Below are 22,912 nucleotides of genomic sequence, written 5' to 3' on the forward strand. Positions count from 1 at the left end.
TTAGTGTAGTGATACAGATAGAATGATTGTGATAGAAATAAAAATATTTTAAAAAAAAAAAAAAAGATAATACAACAGTAATGATACAATAAATATTATTAAATATTTGTTTGGTTTGTTGGATAAGTGTTTGAGTGAATGAATGAATTATTGTTTCTAAAAGGTCCCAATATTTATAGACAAAAAATGAGAAATTAGGTATTGAGAATACGTTTCTTGTGTCATCAGGTTGGAGGATACGTAGTTTGTTTGTGGAGGGTCAGCTCACAGCACACTGATGACATGAATTCCAATAATATCAAGGTGAACTTGTTCTCTCTGTTGCGCTTGACATGATGACATTGACGATACACTGTGCATAGAGTGGGTGGGGGGGGGGGTGTGATGTCGTGTCTGTCATATTATTTTGCAAATCTCCTTTTTTAAGATGACAATCACAACGCCACAAGGTTTAGAACCATCGTTTTTTGTTCAACCAATAACAACAACAGCCGTCACGGTCATGGTCTCTTGATTGGACATATTCCACGATTGTTTGTATGTTTCAAGATGGTTGAAATGAGGGTGGGTGGGATTTATCTACTTTTACACTTTATCGATTGTCCAATGTTTGCCCAAAACAAGAAGATCAATATATTGTACACTCTCTCTTTTCTAACAGTTTCTAATTTAAAGATCTTCTTTGATAGATAATTACTAACTGTCTTTGTTTGTGTTTGTACACTGGGTAGGAGGGAAAAGCCTAAAATTAGTCTCTCTCTTTTTGTCTATAGGTGATCTTTGCAAGTCTTCTTTGGTTCTTTTAAGATATTTACCTAGCCTTGTATCATCTTTATCTCATTATTCTTTATTGACGATGAATATATATTATATTATCTGTTTCTTTTGATAATTATTTCGAGTGACTAATGTAATATATGTGTGCTTTAGTGGGCACTTCCTTTTTTTTTTTTTTTTTTTTTATTATAGTTACATGTGTTATGAAAGGATATCTATTATTATATATTAGTTCTTTAAAAGAGAGAGATAATGGTAAAGAAAAAGGAGTTTTATACTCTTAATAAAAACAATCCTCGATCAACACTCTCTCTAAATATATTTAATTTATTAATTTATTATCTTTTTTTTTTTTTAGAATTATTGTAATAATGAATGTGTTGATCGTAAACAAAGACATGATAGAGTGATTAAAAGTGTATTATGTATTAATTAATTTGAGATGGTTTAAAAGGATTATATCATCGGTCAAAAAGAAAGATAATGAAGATGGTTTAATGAGATACAAGATTGATCAATTACCAAACAAGATTGGTTGGTATCTAAGAGGTGGTCATATCAATCTATTAAAAGAAAGAATTGAAAGAGAAGAAAATGAATTAAATCAATTCATTAATAATAATAATAATAATAATACTTCATCCTCTTCATCTTCATCTTCATCTTCATCAACTTTAAATTCATTTACAATTAAAAAAGATTATATATTTAGTGATCTTTATTTAAAATGGGATTATGAAACAACGGTAGATATATGTTCATTTGGTGGAGACATACAATTATTTAAATATCTGTTTGAAAAGAAACCTGAATGGTTTGGTCATTTGGATTGTATTAAAATGGCAGCAAGTAAAGGAAATTTAAAAATGTTTAAAATATTGGTTGATAATACCGTTCCAACCAACATAATATATGATATTCCAGAGTGTATTCGAATAGCAATGGAAGGAATGCATTCTGAATTGTCATTATATTTATTGGAAAAGATTAATTTCAAAATGGGAGAGTCACCCATCGTATCAATACAACCCAACCATATAATAGAAAATAGAGAGGATTTTATAAAGATGGTAAGAATATTTATTACTATTGCCGAAAGGAATCGTGGTCGTATCAAACTTGACCTTTTCCCACATCTTTTACATCTACAAGATATAAAGTTGTTGAGAGAGGCTCATGGCTACTCTGTCACCAATCCATACAATGATTTTGTAAAATGGGTACACTCGTTCATTATAAATGGCCCGACGTCGAAAGATATGGATCTTGACCATCACATGGAATTTTTCAAACAAGTATTGCAACTCATTGCCCAAGGAACAGAAAGCTTGGTCGATCATGCAAACTCTATTGCCCGAGATTTAATAGACACCAACCGACAAAATCCAGTGGAAAAGAGTAAAAGTATCTTGGAAACAGATCCATATAATTGTCGTCGAAATTACTTTGATACACTCTATAAACTATCATCGAAACAATCATATTGGTACTTTTTTATAACCGAGGTGTGTTTGCTTTTTCAATGTGGTACCCCCACACTACGACCACTAATGCCACATGCATTAAAGATATGTATCAAAAAGGAAAACCAATTAAGCTTTATCATGGATATGGTAAGAAGTAGAGGTTATAGCTCAAAATTTATATTGGATCGTGGTAGTTTGGAACAAGTCAAATCAGCACACTCTTTAGGATTATTCAAAAACAATAGTAATAATAATAATAATGTATTTGAACCTTGTAATGGAAATGTTGAAGAATCATTATCGATCATGAAATATATTAAACAACATAATATTGGAGTGATTGACAACAAGATATTTGAAAGTATTTCAAGAGAAAGAAATGATGGTATTCTAGAATTTCTTTTTCAACGCTATCCAACATTATTTAATCGAGATACCAATCCCATTATTATGAATTATATAAGATTATATAATAATTATAATTTAGCTCGTATGCTTACAGTAGAAGGATCTCATCATACTACAACTCTTCAACTTTCAACCTATGCAACCAAAAATGCTAAAATCGATTCAAAACTTTTGTCTCTAATGGTCCAAGTTGGTACAATTTTCTATCTTTATGAAGATACACCAGAGAGTTTTGAATTGATGAAACAATTTTACAAAGAATCAAAGATAAATCCTCATATCTCACAGTATTACCTATTTCAATTACAAACTTCAACCACCACCAATCAAATTGAAATAGTCGATTATCTTTTAAACCAACAATCAAAATTCCATCCAACTGCATTAAACCTAGTAGAATTATTATCAGAATGTTACAATAGACAATTTAAACCTCTTCATCTTTTAATTAAACAATTTATTATCAATCAAAATCAAATTAATAAGAATAATTTTAAGTTTCAATATAATGAATCAGTATGGAATCAAGTAGCATCAAGAGGTGAAATTAAAAAGATTGATAGACTTTTAAAGAAAACGGTTCATTTGGATTCATTTGATTCTGTCATTTGACTATTTAAATAGTCAATTACTATTTATTATACATATTGGTAGACGATATCCAAGTTTATTTCAATTTACAGAACAACATGTAAAATTGGCAATCAAAGTCAATTCTCCATTCATCATGTTATTTATCATTTCAACCAACTCTAAACCAACATTTTTTAATTATTCTCTAAAAGAGTCAATTCAGTCTGGTTCCCTACCATGTTTAAAACTATTATTAGATATTGGATTTAATTTAAATCTAATAACAAAACAAGATTTACAAATTCATTTACAACATCAAATTTTATACAAGATTCAATTTCCCTATATCTTTTATTTTTTAAAATTTAATAATTATTTAGAATAAATTATTTATTTAATTATTTGTATTTAAGATTGTAAATAATTATCATCATTATCATTTAAATATTCAATTGGAACTTCTTTTGAGGCATCTTGCATTGATTGTTTTAATATTTTTGGAACTGGAGTTGTATCAAGTGGTGGCCACATTGATTTAACCAATTGATGAACTGCATCATCAATCCAAGGTAAATATTCTTTTAACAAAAATGATGGTTCATCTTTCCAAACTCGAATTAAATCCAACTTGTTATTAATTGATTTTGATTTCAATTTTGTTAATAAATTGAATACCTTTGATTGTGTATTTGGTAATATAAATATATTTGATCTTGTATTTAAAAAAGGCTAAATCAAAAAAGAAAAAGATTATATTAATAAATAAATAAATAAATAATTTCTTTTTTTTTTTTAAAACTTACAACTAAATATAAAAGATTTGACATTACAACACCATCTAATAAAGCTTTTGCAAAATATTTACAACTTTCAGGTAGATTAGGATGATCTATTGCGAGGAGTGGCATTTCCCAACTGTGATGACCAAACGATGGTTTGACATAACAAATAACCTTGTCACGTTTGACAGAGTATTTGGGTGTTGGTTGTTCGAGTGGTTTGAATTCAGCACACATGGCACGACCAAGGATTGGTAACCAACATGGATTGATTTCTGTTACCATCTTCATGTAGGGACGTTTGGTTTCGATAATATCGACACATACTACAAACTCTGGAGATGATTTGGCCAAGTTGGAAAGTGGATGTAGGTAGATTGGTTGTGGAGAAATACAAGATGTGTATTCAACCAAATTAAACTTTCCACTTTCACCACTTGCAAGACTTGATTGATTGACACGTGCAATTTGATCAATCAATCCAGCTGTAATAACTTGTTTCAAATATAATTCTTGATTTGAAGTTGGTGGACGTAATGGTTGTCTTGTATCAATAAACAATTTAGAATTGTCACTATCACTGTCATCATTACTACTACTACTATCCAAAATACCATTTATGATTTCAGTTAATTGCATACGCAATTTATAAATTTCAGTCATTGATTTGGAATTTAGGAATTGATCTTGACAAAATTGTTCTACCAAATGACGATTCTTTTTCATTTGGAAATCATATGCTCCTACTACCTTTAGTACTGTCAACACGTCACTTTCCTTGTGCACCCATTTACGATAACTATTTCGAATTCTCTGTGTCTTTTTCTTTTTCTCTTCTTTTTCTTTTTCCTCTTGTAGTCTTTGTTGTACTTTACTTTCTTCTTCTTCTTGTTGTTCCAATGTTAACATTAATTCTGGTAGTTTTGATGCACCATTACTACCACCATTTTCTTCGTCTTCATCATCAACATCATCAGCAACCATGAATGGATTTTTGACTGTTAGAATAGCGACGATGGCAATAACAAATGGTAGACAACCATGTTGTTGACCAAGCATGATCATTCTAGCGAATCTTGGTGATACTGGGAACTTGGACATTTGGTCACCAATCGATGTAACGTGATTGGTTTCTTTCTCGAGAGCACCGAGATAGACCAATGTACGAACCGCTGTTTTGAGAGAGACTTGCTCTGGTGGTGTTGGGAATGGGAACTTTTCAACATTTTCAATACCCATACTCTTCATTTGTAGTACCATCGAGTCGATTGGTACCATCAAGATTTCAGGCTTAGAGAATTGTTCGAAATAGTTGGCATACACTGCACTAGAGTAGATACGGTAGCAGTGACCTGGACCGGTACGACCAGCACGACCTGCACGTTGATCAGCCGAAGCCTTGCTCGTCCATGTCACGTCGAAACTCGACACACCACTCTCCTTGTTATAGAAACGTCCCTTTACACGTCCACAGTCCACTACATACTTGATATTTGGAATGGTCAATGAAGTTTCAGCAATATTGGTTGCAACCACAACCAATCTACTACCTTTTGGTGGTTCTTGGAATACACGCATTTGTCTTGATGTTGGTAGATTCGAGTATAATGGTAATACGTATAATGGTCTTTGAGGTTTCTCTTCTTTTTTCTTTATATCTGCAATTGCTCTTTCTTCATCACTATCCATTCCTTCTTCATCACTATCTCTTTCCATTTGTTCATCTTCATCATCATCATCAAATTCATCATCTGATAATATTTCCATATCCTCTAAATCATCCTTTTGTTGTTGTTGTCCTCGAAGTAATTTTAATAGTTTACTTTCTGATCCTTCTTGATTTCCATCTTTTCCATTTTCATGGTTTTCATTTTCTACTTGTTCGTTGATTTTTTGATCAACCAATTCAGTTTGATCATCATGAGTTGTATCAACATCATCAACATCACCAAATGCCATACCAACAGTTGAACTTGAAGTGGCGGAAGTACCATTTTCCTCGGGACCAGCTTTTAAATCTTCATCTTTAAATTGTTCATCTAATTTATCCATTTCTTGTTTAAAAGATTTGTTGACACGAGTCATTGGGAATGTACGACGCAGTTTTGCACAAAGATGTTCTACTTCTTGACGACCGGTTACAAACACCAATACACCACCTTCAGGCAACCGCTTGTGAATCTTGACCACTTTTTTATGCGCTTCGTCCACATAGTCTTCAAGTACCGTCTTTTTGTTGAAATGGATGGTTACTGGGAACTGACGTGTTGGTATATTAATAACTGGTGGTGGAGAGTTGAATAGAGTTGTATTATTTGTAAAATCTTCTACTCTCAATGTAGCAGACATAATAATTAACTTTAATGGTTTAATTTCAATTGTATTTCCATTTTCATCCACTATCATCTCATCCAGATCCATATCTGAATCCAATTTCTTTGATTTCTTCTTTTTTCCATTTTGTTGTTGTTGTTCTAATCTTTTCTTTCTTTCTTGTTGTTGAAGGAATATACGTTTACGCATTGGAGCAATACGTGAAAGTAAACCAATTAAAATATCAGTATTGAGATTACGTTCATGAGCTTCATCAATAATGATACAACTGTATTTAGTCAGCAAAAAGTCACCTTGAACTTCACGCAGTAAAATACCATCAGTCATGAATTTAATCTTGTTGGTTTCAACATCGATTTGTTTGTCGTAACGGATTTGGTAACCGACCTCTTTACCAAACTCGACGTTTAATTCTTCGGCAACACGTTTGGCTGTTGATACAGCTGCCACACGTCTAGGTTGTGTCACACCAACCAACCCTGGGAAATATTCACTCTCTTGATGACCAAACCCACTTTCATAGAGGAATTGTGGTACTTGAGTTGTCTTTCCACTACCAGTCTCACCACATATAATCACTACATCATTATCTTTAACCTTTTCAATTATATTATGTTCTTCCATCATAATTGGTAAATTATCTCTAACTTGATTAACTTCTTCTGTTCTATTAACTTGAACATGGAATACCTAAAACAAAAATAAATAATTAATTATTATACTTTCTTTTTTTTGGTTTGTTTTCTTTTCTTTTTTCTTTTTTTAGACATACAGAATATTTAATATCAACTTTTCTACTTAAATCTTCTTTTATACGTTGTTCAAGTATTTCTAAACCAGATTGTTCAGACAACATAATAACTCTATTTTCCTCTTCAGTTTTACCAAAATCATCAATTGTCAATGCATATCGATCGACTTGATCATCTTTAACCAATGATTCCTCCATTTTTTCATCTTCGTCTTGATCACCTTCCAATTTATCTTCTAAATTAATATCTCTAATTTCTTCTTTTGTCTTGACTGTTTCATTAACTGTATAAATTGTACCATTACTATTATTATTATTATTATTATTTTCAACAATATTATTATTATTTTGTTTTAATTTCTTTACAACCTTTTTATCAGTTGTTGTTGGTGTAGTTGTAGTTGAAGTAGTGATAGTTGTTGGTTTCTCTTCCTCCACTTCTTTTTGTTCAACTGGTGATGATTTTCTCTTTGTTTCTTTAATATTATTATTATTATTATTCTTCTTTTCTTTTTCCAACTCTTTTTGCTTTTCAATTTCTTTAATATCACCAGTATTACCTTTAAGTTGAATAGTATTTTCATCTTCACTATCTTCACTATCTGAATTTTCAAATTCTAATTTAATATTTTGATCTCCAGTTGTTGTTGTTGTTGTTGTCGATTGTTTGATTGATTTCTTTCTACCAACTTCTTCATCATCATTGTATTCATCGAAATCCATATCTTGTTGATCTTTAGACCAAAAGAAATACTTTTTCTTGGTAGCTTCTTGTTTCTTGATGATCGCTTCTTTCTTTGGTGCTTTTGGTCCACGACTCTTTTTTGGTAGGTCTCCTTCTGCTGCACCTTGTAATTCTCTTTCTTCCTTTGCTTCTTTTTGTGCTGCCTTTTTATCGGCTGCAATTGAATTGATAATATCTTTTGGCATTACGAATCCTCCACCAGTACCATTGTTTGACTTGTTGAGAAGATGCTTGAAATCATCATCATCTTCGAAATCATCCCAATTGTCAGAGACGGCTTTAGTTATTTTCTTTTTGTCTAGTGGAGTGTCACGAGCATACTTGTCTTTTGGAACGACATCTTTGACATTTAGTTTGATCTCTAGTTGTTGACGTTCAATCGATTCTTTGTTTGTCTCTTTTTTACCAATGGCCGACGATGCTTTGAGTAATGCACGGTTATCAGATGACACCGAGTTACCAACAATCTTGTCAAATAGTTGTTTACGTTGTGTTGCTTTATCCAACTTTCCTCTGATTGTAGTGGCAAGTCTCTCCTCTCTTGTTAATTTCTTTTCACCTTGAGATAGTTTCTTTTGTAAAGGTTTTGCACCTTGTGACATTCTCTATATATCTCGAGCGAGTTGACTCTATCTCTCTACTACTAAAGATAGAGGGAATATATATATATATATTTATATATTTATATAATAAACTTCTTTTAATTAATTAATCATAATTTGTTTAAAAGTAATGAGACGAGCGAGGAACCATGGGAATCGTTCGTTTTTTTTGAAAATGTTTTTTTTTCATTTATTTTTTCTCTCTTCCTCTCAAAAAAAGATAATAGTCATAGTGATGGAGATTGATTGATGTTTCAAAGATGTATTGTTATTATTATGTCAGATATAGTATATATATTGTGAACTTCTCACTTCTCGAAAAGTAGAAATGAATGATCGTTTGAAGTTTCTTGTACAATGAGAACTATAGTACTTTTCAGTGATCGGGACACACTGATAATAATACCTCTTTGGGGCACACGATATTTTTTTATGAGCTGTTTTACGATTTGTAGGGGATGAGATTTACGAGCTTTGGTATCCTGGTCGGTTGAAAGGTCGTCGGTCTCGCAACAACCCTCTTTCAACAACCCCTCTAACACTTTCTCGTTCAACTGCGAAACTCCTCCTTGTCCCTATTTATTTGTATTAGTTATTCATAGTTATATTCTCATCACAAACAGATAGTTGTATATATAAACACAGAATGAGATTCTCTAATCTTTTATTATTATGCTTTGCATTGTTATGTTGTTCAACTGTTTTCGCAGCTGTATGTAGTCTACACACCCGAACCCTTCACCCCCTAACCCCCCCCAACCCCTATGCTATCAGATATTTTAAAACATGATGATCAGTCACCCCCTCAACCCTCAACCCACCATTGTCACACACAAACACACACACAAACACACAATGGATGTTGTATACTAAATAATAATCTTTTTTATTTATTCTGTTTTGTTATTGTTGTTTAGGACTCTGTTTATACAGGATCAGTTGATTTAGGTGAAATTGCTAAAGGAAAAGTTTATAAATCAGCAGTTGCATCTGTACCATTACCAACTAGCACCTTCCAATTGAATGCTATTCATGTTACTTTGATGAACAAGTCTAGTAATGCTCCATTCTCACACGACTCTATCTTTTTGTCGACTGTTGAATTTAGTTTGGCCGGTAAAAAGGTGGCTCAATTCTCTGCTTCTAATATCCTCAACCCAGTCTATTTCAATGCTCCCTATGGTTTGGAAATCAAGGCTCCATTGGCATTAGATACTGCCGTCATGACATCCAACGCTGCTCCACATGATATTGTCTTGACCTATTCCATCAAATATTCTACTTCTACTGCCTACACACCATTGACTCGTCTTGCTACTAGTTGTCAACCAAATTATGCTCCATTTAATGTGCCAGCTGGAAAAGGTGGTTTCACCGCTACTCATGGTGTTGAATGGCCACAAAGTATGTAATTCAAATCAAATCAAATCAATCCCTAACCAAACGTATCATCTAATAATATTCATTTCCTATTTAGATGTAAACGCAATGGCATTCCAAGCATACGCATCACAAGGTATTATTTCATTGAGTTTTGTTGAAGCTACCAAAGGAACAGTTTTATGTAAATCAACTCCAGTTGTCGACGCCAAGAAGATTCTTCAGTACATGACACCATGCAATACCGTCGTTGCACTCGCCAAGGGAACTACTTACAATACTATTGCAGTCTATGACAACTCGGTTGCTCGTAAGAGTGTTATGGGTAACTTTGGTTTATATGTTGGATCTCCACATACCACCACTTCTACCACCTCTGCTGGTACCTCTACCCATGCCGCTACCTCTTCCACTACCCATGCTGCTGCCACTTCTACCCATGCCGCTGCCAGTTCGACTCATAGTGCTGGTTCAAGTGCTGGCGGTTCTAGTGCTGGTGGTTCAAGTGACGACGGTGGCAAGACCTCTGCCACATCCTCTGAATTCACTTCTGGTCCATCCCACGACACTGACTCTACCTCTGGTCAAACTTCTGCCTCTCCAACCGGTTACTCTATCAGTACCGGTGCTGCTGCCTATGATTTCCTTTGGGATTCCGATAGAAAGAATGTTCAATTCTATTAAACCAATTTAAATTAAACGATTAATTTAAATTAAATAAATTATTAATTATTAAAATGAATGATTTGATTTTGATTGGTGTAATTATTATTAATTATTAGTTATTAATTATTTATTATTAACTATTTATTAATTATTTAGATTGAGTGAATGAGATAGTGATTGATTAATTGTAGATAATATTTTGTTGTTTATAAAATTTAAATTTGATAAGGTGGTTGGTGGAGGTTGATTTGATAGGGATTGTTTTGAAAATGAAGATGCTGGAGTACTTAGTATTCTTCTTGCTATGATTGGGAGTGGGTCCCAAGGATATGTATCGGCACGTAGTTTCCAATAATTTAAAATGTCAACTTGTGATGATACTCGATGTGAAGCATATTCTGATTCTATCCTTTTTAAAATATAATTGGTATCTATCCCTCCTCCTTCTCCTTCTCCTACTTTTGTATATCCCAAAACTTGATTTAAACTATCATATATACTATATTCAGGTTTTTTAGTTGTAGTTGTAGTATTTGTAGTAGTTGTCGTAGTTGTATTATTAATATTATTATTAATATTAATATTATTATTATTATTATTATTTGTTGAATTTTTATAATAATCAAATAAAGTTGATGCCAATTATTGATTTAATTGATCTTTTGGGAAAAGACTAATAGTTTGTGGATCAAACAACATTGATATATTATAAAGAGGGTTTATAAGCAATTGTTCAATTCTCTTTTTCAAACTTTCAACCAATTTTGTTTTCAATTTCTTTCCTAAATCTGTCCCTGGCACAACCGATTCAATATGAAAAGTAATGGCCTTAAATATTGGAATAATCTTTGAAATGGTTATATTTTCTTTATCATTTAACATTATAGAAACTTCTGCTAAAGGTTTCATCAATGAAATATAATCACTAATAATCTAAAATTAAAAAAAAAAAATTAGAATCTATTTAAGTTTGGATTATGACATTCATATAACATACCTTGATTTGAATATCTGATGAAACAACAGAAGAATCTTTTAATGATTGAATAGATCCAAGTGAATAAAGAGTATATAATCTTTCGACCATTTTAAATAAACTTGTCCAACGAGTTGAAGAATAATATTTCAATCCAAATCCTATCCTTGTTCCAAATATCTTTTCTTCCATTAACTGTTTTGCTTCTCTAGGATCCATAGTAGTAGTATTTTTAGTAGTATCCATATCAGCATCTATAGTATCCATATTAGTATCTATAGTATTTGTTGTAGTTGTAGTTGTGGTGTCATTTGATGGTGGTCGTGGTATAGGTTGTTCACCTGTCCTGAATATAATTGTTTTGAGTTTCTTTGTCAATGTTCTATCAGATTTAATCTTTACAACCAAACTTTTAATCTTGCCAAGAATATGTTCAATAGTATCTAAATTCTCCTCTTCTCTTGTTGTTTTTGTTTTTGTTGTTTTTTTGTTTTTTTTGTTTTTGTTGTTTTTGTTGTTGTTGGTTTACCAATTAAATTGTATGTTATTTCCTCCACTTTAACCATATTTATACAATCAAATACAGATGATTGAATGGTATGTACTGCGCAACTGATAGGATTTAACCCTGCAATTTGAATACCTTTAACGAGACTGATTTTATTTTCAATAACTACAGCATCAACTCTATCATTTACAATATTGTATTCTTTTAGACATTCAGTGATAACACTTGCCAATTGAATAGGGGAATCTATTAAAGTTTCAGCAAGATAAGTCCCAAGAAGTACCGATTCAATAGTAAATTCATATTTGGTAATAAAATGAGATGTTATACCAAGATATTTGATTGATTGGTTGTTGGCCCATGTGTCCATTGTCAAAGACAGAGAATCACATCTTGCAATGAGACCATCTATTTTGAGTCTAACATCTTTTGCCAATCTTGGTATATGATTCTTTGTAATATCATCGTATGATGGTGGAGTGTACTTGAGAGCGCTACAAAATTTTAAAAAGGCTTCTGCCTTTAATGTCTACTGGAAGCTCTCCATCAATGATTAATTGTGATATGATATCATCTGCCTTCCCTTTTCTTTTATCTATTTGCCTTTGTACTTCTGCTTTCTCATGAAGAGCCAACTCTAGAGCTTCCTCTAAAGCTTCCTCTTCCTCTTTCTTTTTTGTTACTTTTGATTGTTTTTTGGCCAAAATCTATTGCTATTACTATTAGTAATAGTAGTAGTATCTAAAGAGTTAACAAAAGAAATAATATAATGATGATGATGATGAGTGGTGAACAACAGAGTGCGCCAAATTTGAAAAATTAATATTTATTTATTTATTGAAGAAAAGTAGAGGTTGGGATGACTTTAGCAAAAGCAAAAGCTAAAGCTGAAAGATAGGCATTATGAACTTGTTGAGCTGGGATGATTGATTTGTCCAATGGTGATTCAAGGTCACGTGAAGCACAAGCATCACCCAAGACTGTAATATCTTTGAAACCAAGATCGGCAGATGCACGTGTAGCAGAATCGATACACATGTGTGTCATCGAACCTACAATGACCAACTTCTCAACTTTCTTTTCCTTTAAATGAGCTTCGAGATCGGTACCGAGGTAAGAGTTGATTTGACGTTTGACAATGAGTTTCTCACCATCGATTGGGGCAACGTCGGCATGGATCTTTACACCTTCAGTACCTTCAACAAAGAATGGGAATCCTGCTGGAGCAACATGTTGTACGTGAACTACATGGTGGAGACCATCAGATTTCTTTTCTCTAAAACTAGCCAATACCTTTTTAACATTTTCTAATGCTCCTTCTTGATTGTAAAGTGTCCAATTACCACCTTTAAAGTAATCATTTTGAACATCGATAATAATTAATGCTGTTGACATGATTTGTTATGTTAATTTGATTTGTGATTGTAATACAAATAAATAATAGTAATTAAAAGAGAGTTATAGTAATGAAAATAAATTAAATGTTAACTTGTGCTGGTGTGAGATATTTGATTTGTGGTGATGGATGGGTAGAGGGACAAGGACCTATGGTTTAAATAGTTGACGGATTTTTTTTAATGAGTGTCTATTCGAAGTGACTTCGAATGATTCGAATAAAGACGAGGGACGGTTGCTAGATTAGATTTGGGGTACCAGTATTGATCTATCTTTGTCTTTGAGATACTCCCTAGTTTGCCTATCTATCTACCTATCGTCATCATCTATAGTCAATTAAGTGATTTAAATATCTCATTCTAAAGAAAAAAAAATCTTCGTTGACCAAAAGGATAGAGCCAGACGACGGATCATTTATTTTATTTTTTTCCCTTTCAGTTATCTGTGTCTCTCTGTCTGACTCTATTCTTGTTCTAGTATTTTATCACATTTATTCTAATCATTCTACTACTTTGTATTTCGTTCAAACTCTGGTGATTATTATTATTATTATTATTATTTAATTTAATTTTATTTTATGAGAGGCTTTTGTTTTACCGATCGATCACAAAACAAGCCCCCGTTGTTGTGCTGAGACGGGGGCAAAAAAAATAAAAAGAAAATAAAAAAAAGCTTCAGAGCTGACGTCTGCTGTCAAAAGCCAGCTCAGTCATGCCACTGTAGCAACAACCTAAAGCCAAAGCCTAAAAAAACCACTTTGTGCACAGCTGGTTGATCTACGTCAGCTCTGTCACAGCCCAAAACCAATGATCTCTCAAGACTACTATGAAGGGAGACTGTTAACACAGTACTAGTAATAATGGTGAAAGATGTGTGTGCGTGGTCAGAGAGAGATAAAGGGGCCAAGCAAGCAGCAAGGGGGAAACCAACTAAATATGTGTTAGGGATGATCATTCATTCATTCATTATTCACATACATACACAATTATAACTATATAGTTATAAACCAACTTATTTATTTGTACATATAATATATATTTTTAAAAAATGGTCATCAACAACAACCGTCAACACTCTTATTTCACTACTCTTTTTATTGTATATATTTTATTTTTTATTTGTTTTATTAATAACAATGTCGTCGACGCTAGAATTAGTAGTAGAAGTAGTAGTAGTAGTAGTGACAGCAGTAGTAGTAGTAGTTTATTAAATAGTTTAGAAAGAACAGACTCTTCTTCATCTTCATCATTTGAATCACAAGATGATATGTGTAGATTTAAAGATACAAGAACAGGAAAATTATTTGATTTAACTGTACCTGGTAAAGAAACCTATTCAAGACATGTAATAGAAGATTCATATTGGAAGTATATGTATCATTTTAGTGTTTGTGGTCTTGTAGATAGACATTGTCCTGTCGATCAAATACCATCACAGTCACAATCATGTCAAGTATTTGATGATGTTCATTCCTATACACCTCAGCCAACTGGATTGTTATCAACTAGATTGGCCAAAGTCATTAATGACAAGACTATCCAATTTCAATACAATGTTGAAGGTGATAAGGGGTGTCCAAAAGGTCGTACCTCTACCTATACATTAGAGTGTGATGAAACCAAAGATACCCCTCAATTTGAAGATATCCAATGTTCGGCTCAAACTTGTCATTATCAATGCTATATTCGTTCATCTTATGCTTGTCCTATTAAACCATCAACAAATGTTCTTAGTATGTATAGCTATATAAATATAATATAGCTATTAATAATTACATCTTATCTAATCATCTATTTATTTCTTCTATTTATGTCTTCTTTTTTTAGAAAAAAAAAAAGAATTAGTTTACTCTCAATTGGAACCGTGGGCAGCTGGTAGTAAGACAATTGAATTGGTTGGAGAGTTCTCAGAGATGGATGATACCGAGATTTCAGTGGCTGGTATGGTTTGTCATATCACCGAGTTTACAAAGACTCGTATCTATTGTACCATTCCTAGCTATCCAAATATCGATTCTGGAAGATACTATGATTTAGAGTTTCATAATGGACAATATAGTAGTATTGTTGAAGTTTATTTCCCAGCTTACGATACTCCAAAACAAAATAGATTACTTTGTGAAAAAGATATTACTCTTTGTTCTGGTATGTAAAAAAACAAAACAAAAATAATAATAATAATAATAACAATATTTACATTATATTAATTTAATTATTTTCTTTATTCTTTTTATTTTAGTACCAACAATTTTAAAATCATCAATTTCAATTGTACCATCACAAGTAATAAGTCTTTATGGTAATTTTGGAACTCAAAATGAAATATCATTGGACAATATAGAGATTGCTCTAAGTAATGAAGACCATTATTTTGGTTGTAGAATAACCTCTTTTAGCCAACACGAGATTAAATGTCGAATTAAAACCAGTGACTATCCATATAGTGGTGGTAACTTTGATTTATCTCTTGGCTATGGATCACCAGACCATAATGGTGCAGGTACTACCAGTCAAATTTATTTGGAACCATTTCAATTATTAGCAAATCGCTAAGCAAAGCAAAACAAAACAAAACAATATAACAATTCTTTTACGATGTGGAATCAAATGATTCTCACCAACTACTTTAATAAACCGATCTTGTACATGAAACAAAAAAATACTGTAATTTTAGGGAATTGTTCCATCAACCATGGATCTTTGATTTAAAGTAATTGTTTTTAAAAAAAAGTAAAAAAATTGAGTAAAAATATATGACGAGTATTATTTAAATACCACCTCTTCATTCACTGTTACAACCAAACAATTGAATCATTATTTAACTACAATCACCACTGCAAACTAGATTTACATAAATATAATATTTATTATATAATTTTACTTTTTAAAAGAGACTTTAGAGTACTACCATTCTTTTACTTTTATACTACCAAATTCACAAATCCTCCTAGCTTCCTTCCATCTTTTTCTTTTCTATTTAAAAAAAGATAAACCTCCTCCTCCTCCTCTCCTCGCCACAGTCATCCATAAAATAAATCTGTTTATGACAGAGATTTCCTCTACATTGAACATCATCAAGGTCATCAACAACATATCAAAGACGACAAATCGAAATATTTATGATGATGACGTCCTCTAAAAATTACCAAACCGGTGTTGTATCAACCAATGACAATGACACTCAAAATACAAAAATAATCATTCATCAACTAATAACTACACTACAAACTGAAGCAAAAATCAACAATCGAGAAAAAGAAATTTTTCTTAAACTATTGGTTTCTGCATTCGACTTTTATATTTTTTCAATGCAAACACACCACACCACCATCCTCCCCCTTATTCCATTTTCGTGGTTTGATCGTTTAGATGAAATAAAAGATCGATTTGAACATCCACCAAATCTTCAACATGAATTCACCAAATTCCTCGACCATCTTTTACATTGGACTCAACGTTTAAATGTTACACATCATGATCATTTCCTAGGTTTGCCTATTGTTCAACAACTACAACAAGAAAATGAAGATGAAGAGCCTCAACATGATGAAGATGAAGAAGATACCAACCATTCACCCACTCCAGCACAAGTCATCGATATGTTTGGTGTTCCAGATATTTTATTAAACAGTGCCTATAGTCCTGAAGATATAGACAACTCTTTAACAGATATCATTCAAAATAGAATGACACAATTTGTAGTACAGCACGATAAGGCCACCAATATCTCTCCATCAATTAATTCTTTGACATTAGTTCATGGCTTATTAGAAATGGTAGCTGTAGTTGAAAGTAAAAATAATAATAATAATGAAAATCATTCCGAAAATAATAATCATAACGAAAATAATAACGAAAATGATAATAATAATAATAATAATCATAACGAAATTAATAATAATAATAATAATAATAATAAGGATAATGAAAAAATCGAAATCATAGAACATAATCAACAAAAAATTTCACAAGTAATCAAAATCCTTGAATTCAATGATAGTGCTAATTTAAGAGGGGTTTTTAAAATTCTAAACAAATATTTTTAACCCAAATAAATAAAAACAGATGTTGGTGGTTTTCTAAACCAACTTTTGCGTCTCCAATACTTATGATACTATTCTTTATTTATTACTAATTATTATAAATTGAAGATGAGGATAAAGACAAAGATGAAGACGAGGAAGAATAAAAGTCAAAATGATCGGATCATTTGAAAGTAAAGATCCAAGATGAAAAGAGAACAATATCAATGATACAAAATATTAATATTTTGTTGTTTTTAAGAAGATCCACGTTAAATGACCTCCATCAATCTTTACTTTAAAAAACAAATACATTTAAAAAGAGAACCCTTACCCGTAACCCCTATCCCCCTTACCTTTTACCACTACCTATTCCAACATGTTGGCTGATAAAAAAACCATTGACTTAGCATTTTCCAACCAGATCATACCCTATTTTGTATTTATTATTTTTTGAACCTCTCTACTTGGTATTATTATCATTTTTAATCATTTATTTTTTGTAATATTTAATAAATATATATATATATATAAATAAAAGAAAGATGGTAGCCTCCAACACAATATTCAAAACAACTTAATGAAAAAACACATACAATTATAGAACCCATTCAATGCCTGACTGTAGTCGATCATCTTGTCCGACTACAGATGAAGAAGAAGAAGAAGATGAAGAAGACGAGGAGGATAAAAGTCAAGATGATGATGAAAGTGGTGATACAAGTCAAGATGATGATGATGATGAAAGTGGAGATTCAAGTGATTCAAGAGATGATCAAGATGAAAAGAAAACGATATTAATGACGTGTTAAAGAGATGTTTATTTAGAGACCCAATAGTTCTAGGTTTCGGGGGGAATGGGCAATCAAAATTCTCAAACATCATTCAAAAACCATTCGCCATTTCTCTAGTTGTATCGGGCGGTACCAGGATGAAGAGGATTCATTTGAAACCTATTGGCAATCATTTATTTCAAGAATTCGATCACTCAATCTACAACACGCCAATGACATGGTCTACCAAATCCACGACAGTCCCGAAAAATCATTAATCAATGATGATTTTGATGAAAGTGAACATAATATGGAAGAGGTATTTGAGGCATTTGAATACAGAGAATTTGAAGATCCGACCTTTTCAATCTATGTAAAGGGGTACCCGAGAATAAGAGGAATCCCAGATGAATATTAGTAGTAATAATAATAATAATAATAATAATAATAATTATTATTAGAGTTTGTTTAAATAAAAAAAAAGATCATATTACGACGACTATTCATTGTTTGTTTTTTTAGAAACGGATTTATTTATTTATTTATTTATTTATTTATTTATTTATTTATTTATTTATTTATTTATTACACAAAAACCATTTAATTTTTAAAAAATTACTCCAACCCTCTTCTTCTCGTTCATGTATTTCAATCTATTAAAGATAGATATAAATAAAAAAAAGAGTAGAGGATGTCGAATACAATATTCAAAACAATTAGATCAAAATTAAAAAAGGATGAAGAAAAAGAGATAGAAGAATTTTGGAGAGCTGACAAGGTTAATTTAAAACTTGCAGCTAGTTTACCACATACTGTTCAAAGATTGATCGTCTACTTTTCAAATGACATCAGATTGGATTTAGTGTGTTGGAGGTTCTTTGGTTATGTATCAGAGTGGTGTACTCATGTATTCAGACCATACTGTCATCTAGGTGAATACGTTCAATGTTTGGCAATAGTTGATCATCTTGTCCGACCTTGTTGCCCACTTAAAACCATCACCCATGTTGCCTTCTCAACAGAGAAAGCATTTGTCTATGATCTCATCAAATACATGAATAAAGAAAAGTACAACAAACAGAAGTAGAACTCACAAAGTGTTGGTGTGATGGTATTGGTAGTGAATATGTTGCAATTAATGTTGAAAAAGACAAAGATAATAGTGACTCAAGAGATGCACAAAATATCAATATGTATGCAATGGCAAAAAGGGTTTTAGCATCGATTCAATGTATGGCATGTGTTGTAACATCGTATTATGAATACAGTGATGAAGATTTTATCTATATTGCAAGTCAGTTACCAAACTTGCGATCATTCATCTATAATCCAAAGGATCAAGGCTTTTATGGCAATGACGATGATGAAATTGCTCTAAGAAAAGGGACATTGGCTTTCCTTTGTCAAGATACGGAATATCTTGCACAAGACAAAGAAATGAAAGATTATAGAAATGGTATATCGGTGTCATTGGAAGAGATTTGTTTATTTAGAGACCCGGAAGTTTATGGTTTCGAGGAATGGGCAATCAAAATTCTCAAACATCATTCAAAAACCATTCGCCATTTCTCTTGTTGTATCGGGTGGTACCAGGATGAAGAGAATTCCTTCCAATCATTCTGGCTATCATTTATTTTGAGAATTCGATCACTCAATCTACAACATGCCAAAGATATGGTCTACCAAATTCACAATGGTCCAGAAAAATCATTAATTGATGATGATTTTGATGAAAGTGAACATAATATGGAAAAGGTATTTGAGGCATTTAAAGACAAACAATATGAAGATCCGGCATTTTCAATCTATGTAAAGGGGTACCCGAGAATAAGAGGAATCCCAGATGAAAATTAGTAGTAGTAGTAGAGTTGTTTAAATAATAAAAAGATCAAGAAATAGATTTTATTTATTTTAAAAAGGTGATCAATAAACATGGAAATTCAAAGATGGGTATAGATAGAGAAATAAAAATTTTAAAAAAAGTAAAAGGAAGAAATAATTGATAAAAGAAGAATAATGATTGGTGAGGATAATGATGATAGGGATGGGGATCCAGATGTTTGGATGGAGCTAGTTGTACCGGTGGTAGAAGTTGGTGGATCATTTGAGGGATATGGTTGGATTTGTAGTGAACCATCAACAGGTGATATACTACACATGGTTCCAGCAACACGACAAGTTATATCGGTAGCTTGACAAGTGATTTGTTTTGGAGCTGAACATCTAGTCATAGAGTTGACACTGTTTCCTTGACATTCAAATCCACCTGGAGTAGTACAATAACTGTATCCATTTGATGAGCAGTTGATTGCTTCATTTCCGTTGTACACAACTTTAAGTTTTCCACGACTCAATGTACAAACTACTGTAGGTTCAAATGAAGAAGAGGATGAGGAGGAATCAGAAGAATTGGAAGAATCAGTTTGATTTCCAGGAGGGAAATATACTAAATAGAGAGGTGTTTGGAATGGTCCCATTGATGAATTAGCATTAATACCCACCTCGCCATAGAGGTCCAATGATGAGGTGTTTGGATATTGACCGATGGAACAGTTGAGATTAGTGCTATTTGAAGCAAAGATAGTACATTGAATGGGATACCCACCAAAATAGAAATATACCCTTTCATTGTAGAAATAGTATGGGAGACTACGATAGATACTTATCACTGGACTATTTGGAGTAATAGACACATTATAAATTTGAATTACAGCTATCATAAATAAAAAGATTTGATTTGTATTGATTAATATTTTGAAGTGTTTTTCTTTTCTTTTCTTTTTTCTTTAATACTTTACGAGCACAATTAGAGTATGGAGATGGTTGATAACAATGACATTGGCCGTAAAAATCACAATATCCATTTCTTTGACAATTATTAGTTTCATAGATACACTTTTCTTGAGGTGTTTGATAACAATTTGAATAATTTGATGGAGTATAGCAAACACATGTACCATAGAAATTACAATATCCATTACCACTACAATTATTTGTTGAATCCATACATTGTTGTTCCAAGGAAATAGCTAAATATAAAAAAAAAAAAAGTTAAATTTAGTTTGGGTTTTGTTTCGATCTTAAACTTGAATACATACGATTAAAATAAACATTTTGTTGAAGAGTATAATTATAGTAAAGTTGAGTGATTTCAACTGGGAAATATCCTCCTTGAGTTGGGTAGTTGGTGACATTACATTGAATCGAATATTGATTAAAAATATAAATTATACATGGTCCACCATTGATAGAAATATTTGGTAAACTTGATCCAAATTCTCCTTCCAATATCAATGTTGTATTGTTTTTATAACTAGACTCAATTCTATATGGAGCTTGAATAAATAGAATAAATATTAATATAAAATATCAATAATTTCACTTTTCAAGTTTATTCTGATTACATACCAGTATTTGAAATAAAGTAAGATGTATTTAATTTGTATTCAAATAAATTCAATTGAATTGATTGGTTACCATAGACATAGTTTGGTAAATAACATTCAATCTTTGAGGTATTTAGAGTAATAATGCTACATTCAGTATACATATTCCATCCAGTGTAATTGACGAGGACATAACCACCATTCTGTAACATATTAAAGTGTCCATTGAAAACAAAAACATTTCCATTCATTGTAACATTTGAAACATAGTTTGGAGTATCTAGAAATAAAATTTGGAAAGTTTAGAAAATCTTATATTTATCTATTTTAGATTTAAAATTACATACATGAAGGGAAATAAACAGACTCTTGATTGGTAAAATTTTTGGTTGTTGATATCAGTGATAATGTGACCAATTTGTATCCACCATTGGGCGAATAATTATAGATTAAACAAGTAATCATAGACGAATTTGATAGATAATAAAATTTCTCGCATCCATAGCCACCGACATCGATGAAGGTATTTAAATAATAATCTCCAAAGTAACCACGAACTACAAGTGTTCGGTTTTTAGGGTTGACCTCGTACGAACTGACATAGAGTTCTTGTGAAGGTTGTGGACATGCATAAGCAGTTTGGATGTGACATTCTTGATTGAGACCATTTGCAAAGCATTCATAAAAGTTAAAGTAGGACTCTGTTTGGTTTGGATTACAATACAAATAATAGGTTGTATTGATACGGTTAAACACGGTTGGCGATAAATAGTTGAATGAAACTACATTGTCTGAGATTTTAGTTGAACCTGTTGCAAATGAACCCGATACAATTGATGTTCCATTATTATTATAGAATATGGTCGATTGTACATCTTTCACATTTGAATTTTGACAAAGGGTCCATTCAAGTGTATAATTTGATTCATTTTGTTGATCTTGAATAAAATAAGAATAAGTTTTATTTAAACTAAACAGAAATAATTAAAATGATTAAAATAGAAGATATAAAGTTAAAAGTAAAAGAATGAGAAAGTACTTACCCAACTAAAGTAAAATTAAATTGTTGATTTCCTGAGCCGAAGATACAAGATGAACTGAATACTTGTCCAATAAACAAAATGATTGATAAGAATATTAATTGTTTATACATATTTTGTTTTGATATAATATATTAGAAAGAGGAGGGACATGTCCTTCTTTTAAAGGTTTCTCTAGAGATAAATGGTAACTACATAAAAAAAAATTAGTTTTGCCACCTATGCAAAAAAACCAGGGCCACTCTCATCTTGTCGGAAATTGGAGTCTCCATCCGACGTCAGCATGCCATTTTAGGAAAGGGAACCCTTTACTTTGGTTTCTAGGAAATTTA

General features: G+C 31.8%; 9 protein-coding genes across 9 annotated transcripts; 5 read left to right on the forward strand and 4 right to left on the reverse strand.

The window, feature by feature from the left end:
* Positions 1-427: 427 nt before the first annotated feature.
* Positions 428-3,263, forward strand: DFA_02338 (uncharacterized protein; the record flags this gene model as incomplete). The annotated part of the gene is made up of 6 exons (XM_004366668.1): positions 428-449; positions 970-1,046; positions 1,136-1,195; positions 1,254-1,988; positions 2,361-2,628; positions 2,731-3,263. 6 exons carry the CDS (start codon positions 428-430, stop codon positions 3,261-3,263), a joined length of 1,695 nt encoding a protein of 564 aa, XP_004366725.1.
* A 369-nt stretch (positions 3,264-3,632) lies between these two features.
* Positions 3,633-8,435, reverse strand: dhx37 (DEAD/DEAH box helicase; the record flags this gene model as incomplete). The annotated part of the gene is made up of 3 exons (XM_004366669.1): positions 3,633-3,953; positions 4,028-7,027; positions 7,110-8,435. 3 exons carry the CDS (start codon positions 8,433-8,435, stop codon positions 3,633-3,635), a joined length of 4,647 nt encoding a protein of 1,548 aa, XP_004366726.1.
* A 276-nt stretch (positions 8,436-8,711) lies between these two features.
* On the forward strand, positions 8,712-10,499 carry DFA_02340 (uncharacterized protein; the record flags this gene model as incomplete). Its single annotated transcript, XM_004366670.1, has 4 exons — positions 8,712-8,723; positions 9,028-9,147; positions 9,353-9,839; positions 9,913-10,499. 4 exons carry the CDS (start codon positions 8,712-8,714, stop codon positions 10,497-10,499), a joined length of 1,206 nt encoding a protein of 401 aa, XP_004366727.1.
* Positions 10,500-10,625: 126 nt separating this feature from the next.
* On the reverse strand, positions 10,626-12,590 carry DFA_02341 (uncharacterized protein; the record flags this gene model as incomplete). Its single annotated transcript, XM_004366671.1, has 5 exons — positions 10,626-10,890; positions 11,176-11,414; positions 11,479-11,874; positions 12,042-12,459; positions 12,577-12,590. 5 exons carry the CDS (start codon positions 12,588-12,590, stop codon positions 10,626-10,628), a joined length of 1,332 nt encoding a protein of 443 aa, XP_004366728.1.
* Positions 12,591-12,799: 209 nt separating this feature from the next.
* DFA_02342 (isochorismatase hydrolase) lies at positions 12,800-13,360 on the reverse strand (the record flags this gene model as incomplete). Its single annotated transcript, XM_004366672.1, has 1 exon — positions 12,800-13,360. The coding sequence occupies one exon, from the start codon at positions 13,358-13,360 to the stop codon at positions 12,800-12,802; it is 561 nt and encodes a 186-aa protein (XP_004366729.1).
* Positions 13,361-14,407: 1,047 nt separating this feature from the next.
* Positions 14,408-15,912, forward strand: DFA_02343 (uncharacterized protein; the record flags this gene model as incomplete). Its single annotated transcript, XM_004366673.1, has 3 exons — positions 14,408-15,092; positions 15,187-15,504; positions 15,599-15,912. The coding sequence occupies 3 exons, from the start codon at positions 14,408-14,410 to the stop codon at positions 15,910-15,912; spliced, it is 1,317 nt and encodes a 438-aa protein (XP_004366730.1).
* Positions 15,913-16,667: 755 nt separating this feature from the next.
* Positions 16,668-17,405, forward strand: DFA_02344 (uncharacterized protein; the record flags this gene model as incomplete). The annotated part of the gene is made up of 1 exon (XM_004366674.1): positions 16,668-17,405. One exon carries the CDS (start codon positions 16,668-16,670, stop codon positions 17,403-17,405), a length of 738 nt encoding a protein of 245 aa, XP_004366731.1.
* A 590-nt stretch (positions 17,406-17,995) lies between these two features.
* On the forward strand, positions 17,996-20,053 carry DFA_02345 (uncharacterized protein; the record flags this gene model as incomplete). Its single annotated transcript, XM_004366675.1, has 5 exons — positions 17,996-18,186; positions 18,359-18,473; positions 18,891-19,222; positions 19,276-19,909; positions 20,042-20,053. 5 exons carry the CDS (start codon positions 17,996-17,998, stop codon positions 20,051-20,053), a joined length of 1,284 nt encoding a protein of 427 aa, XP_004366732.1.
* Positions 20,054-20,127: 74 nt separating this feature from the next.
* Positions 20,128-22,693, reverse strand: DFA_02346 (uncharacterized protein; the record flags this gene model as incomplete). Its single annotated transcript, XM_004366676.1, has 6 exons — positions 20,128-20,867; positions 20,953-21,183; positions 21,253-21,489; positions 21,563-21,820; positions 21,888-22,510; positions 22,584-22,693. 6 exons carry the CDS (start codon positions 22,691-22,693, stop codon positions 20,128-20,130), a joined length of 2,199 nt encoding a protein of 732 aa, XP_004366733.1.
* Positions 22,694-22,912: the final 219 nt, after the last annotated feature.

Source organism: Cavenderia fasciculata (assembly GCF_000203815.1).
Source record: "Cavenderia fasciculata unplaced genomic scaffold Scf_Dfasci-G-b-143d02.r1-5, whole genome shotgun sequence".
Taxonomy (NCBI): domain Eukaryota; phylum Evosea; class Eumycetozoa; order Acytosteliales; family Cavenderiaceae; genus Cavenderia; species Cavenderia fasciculata.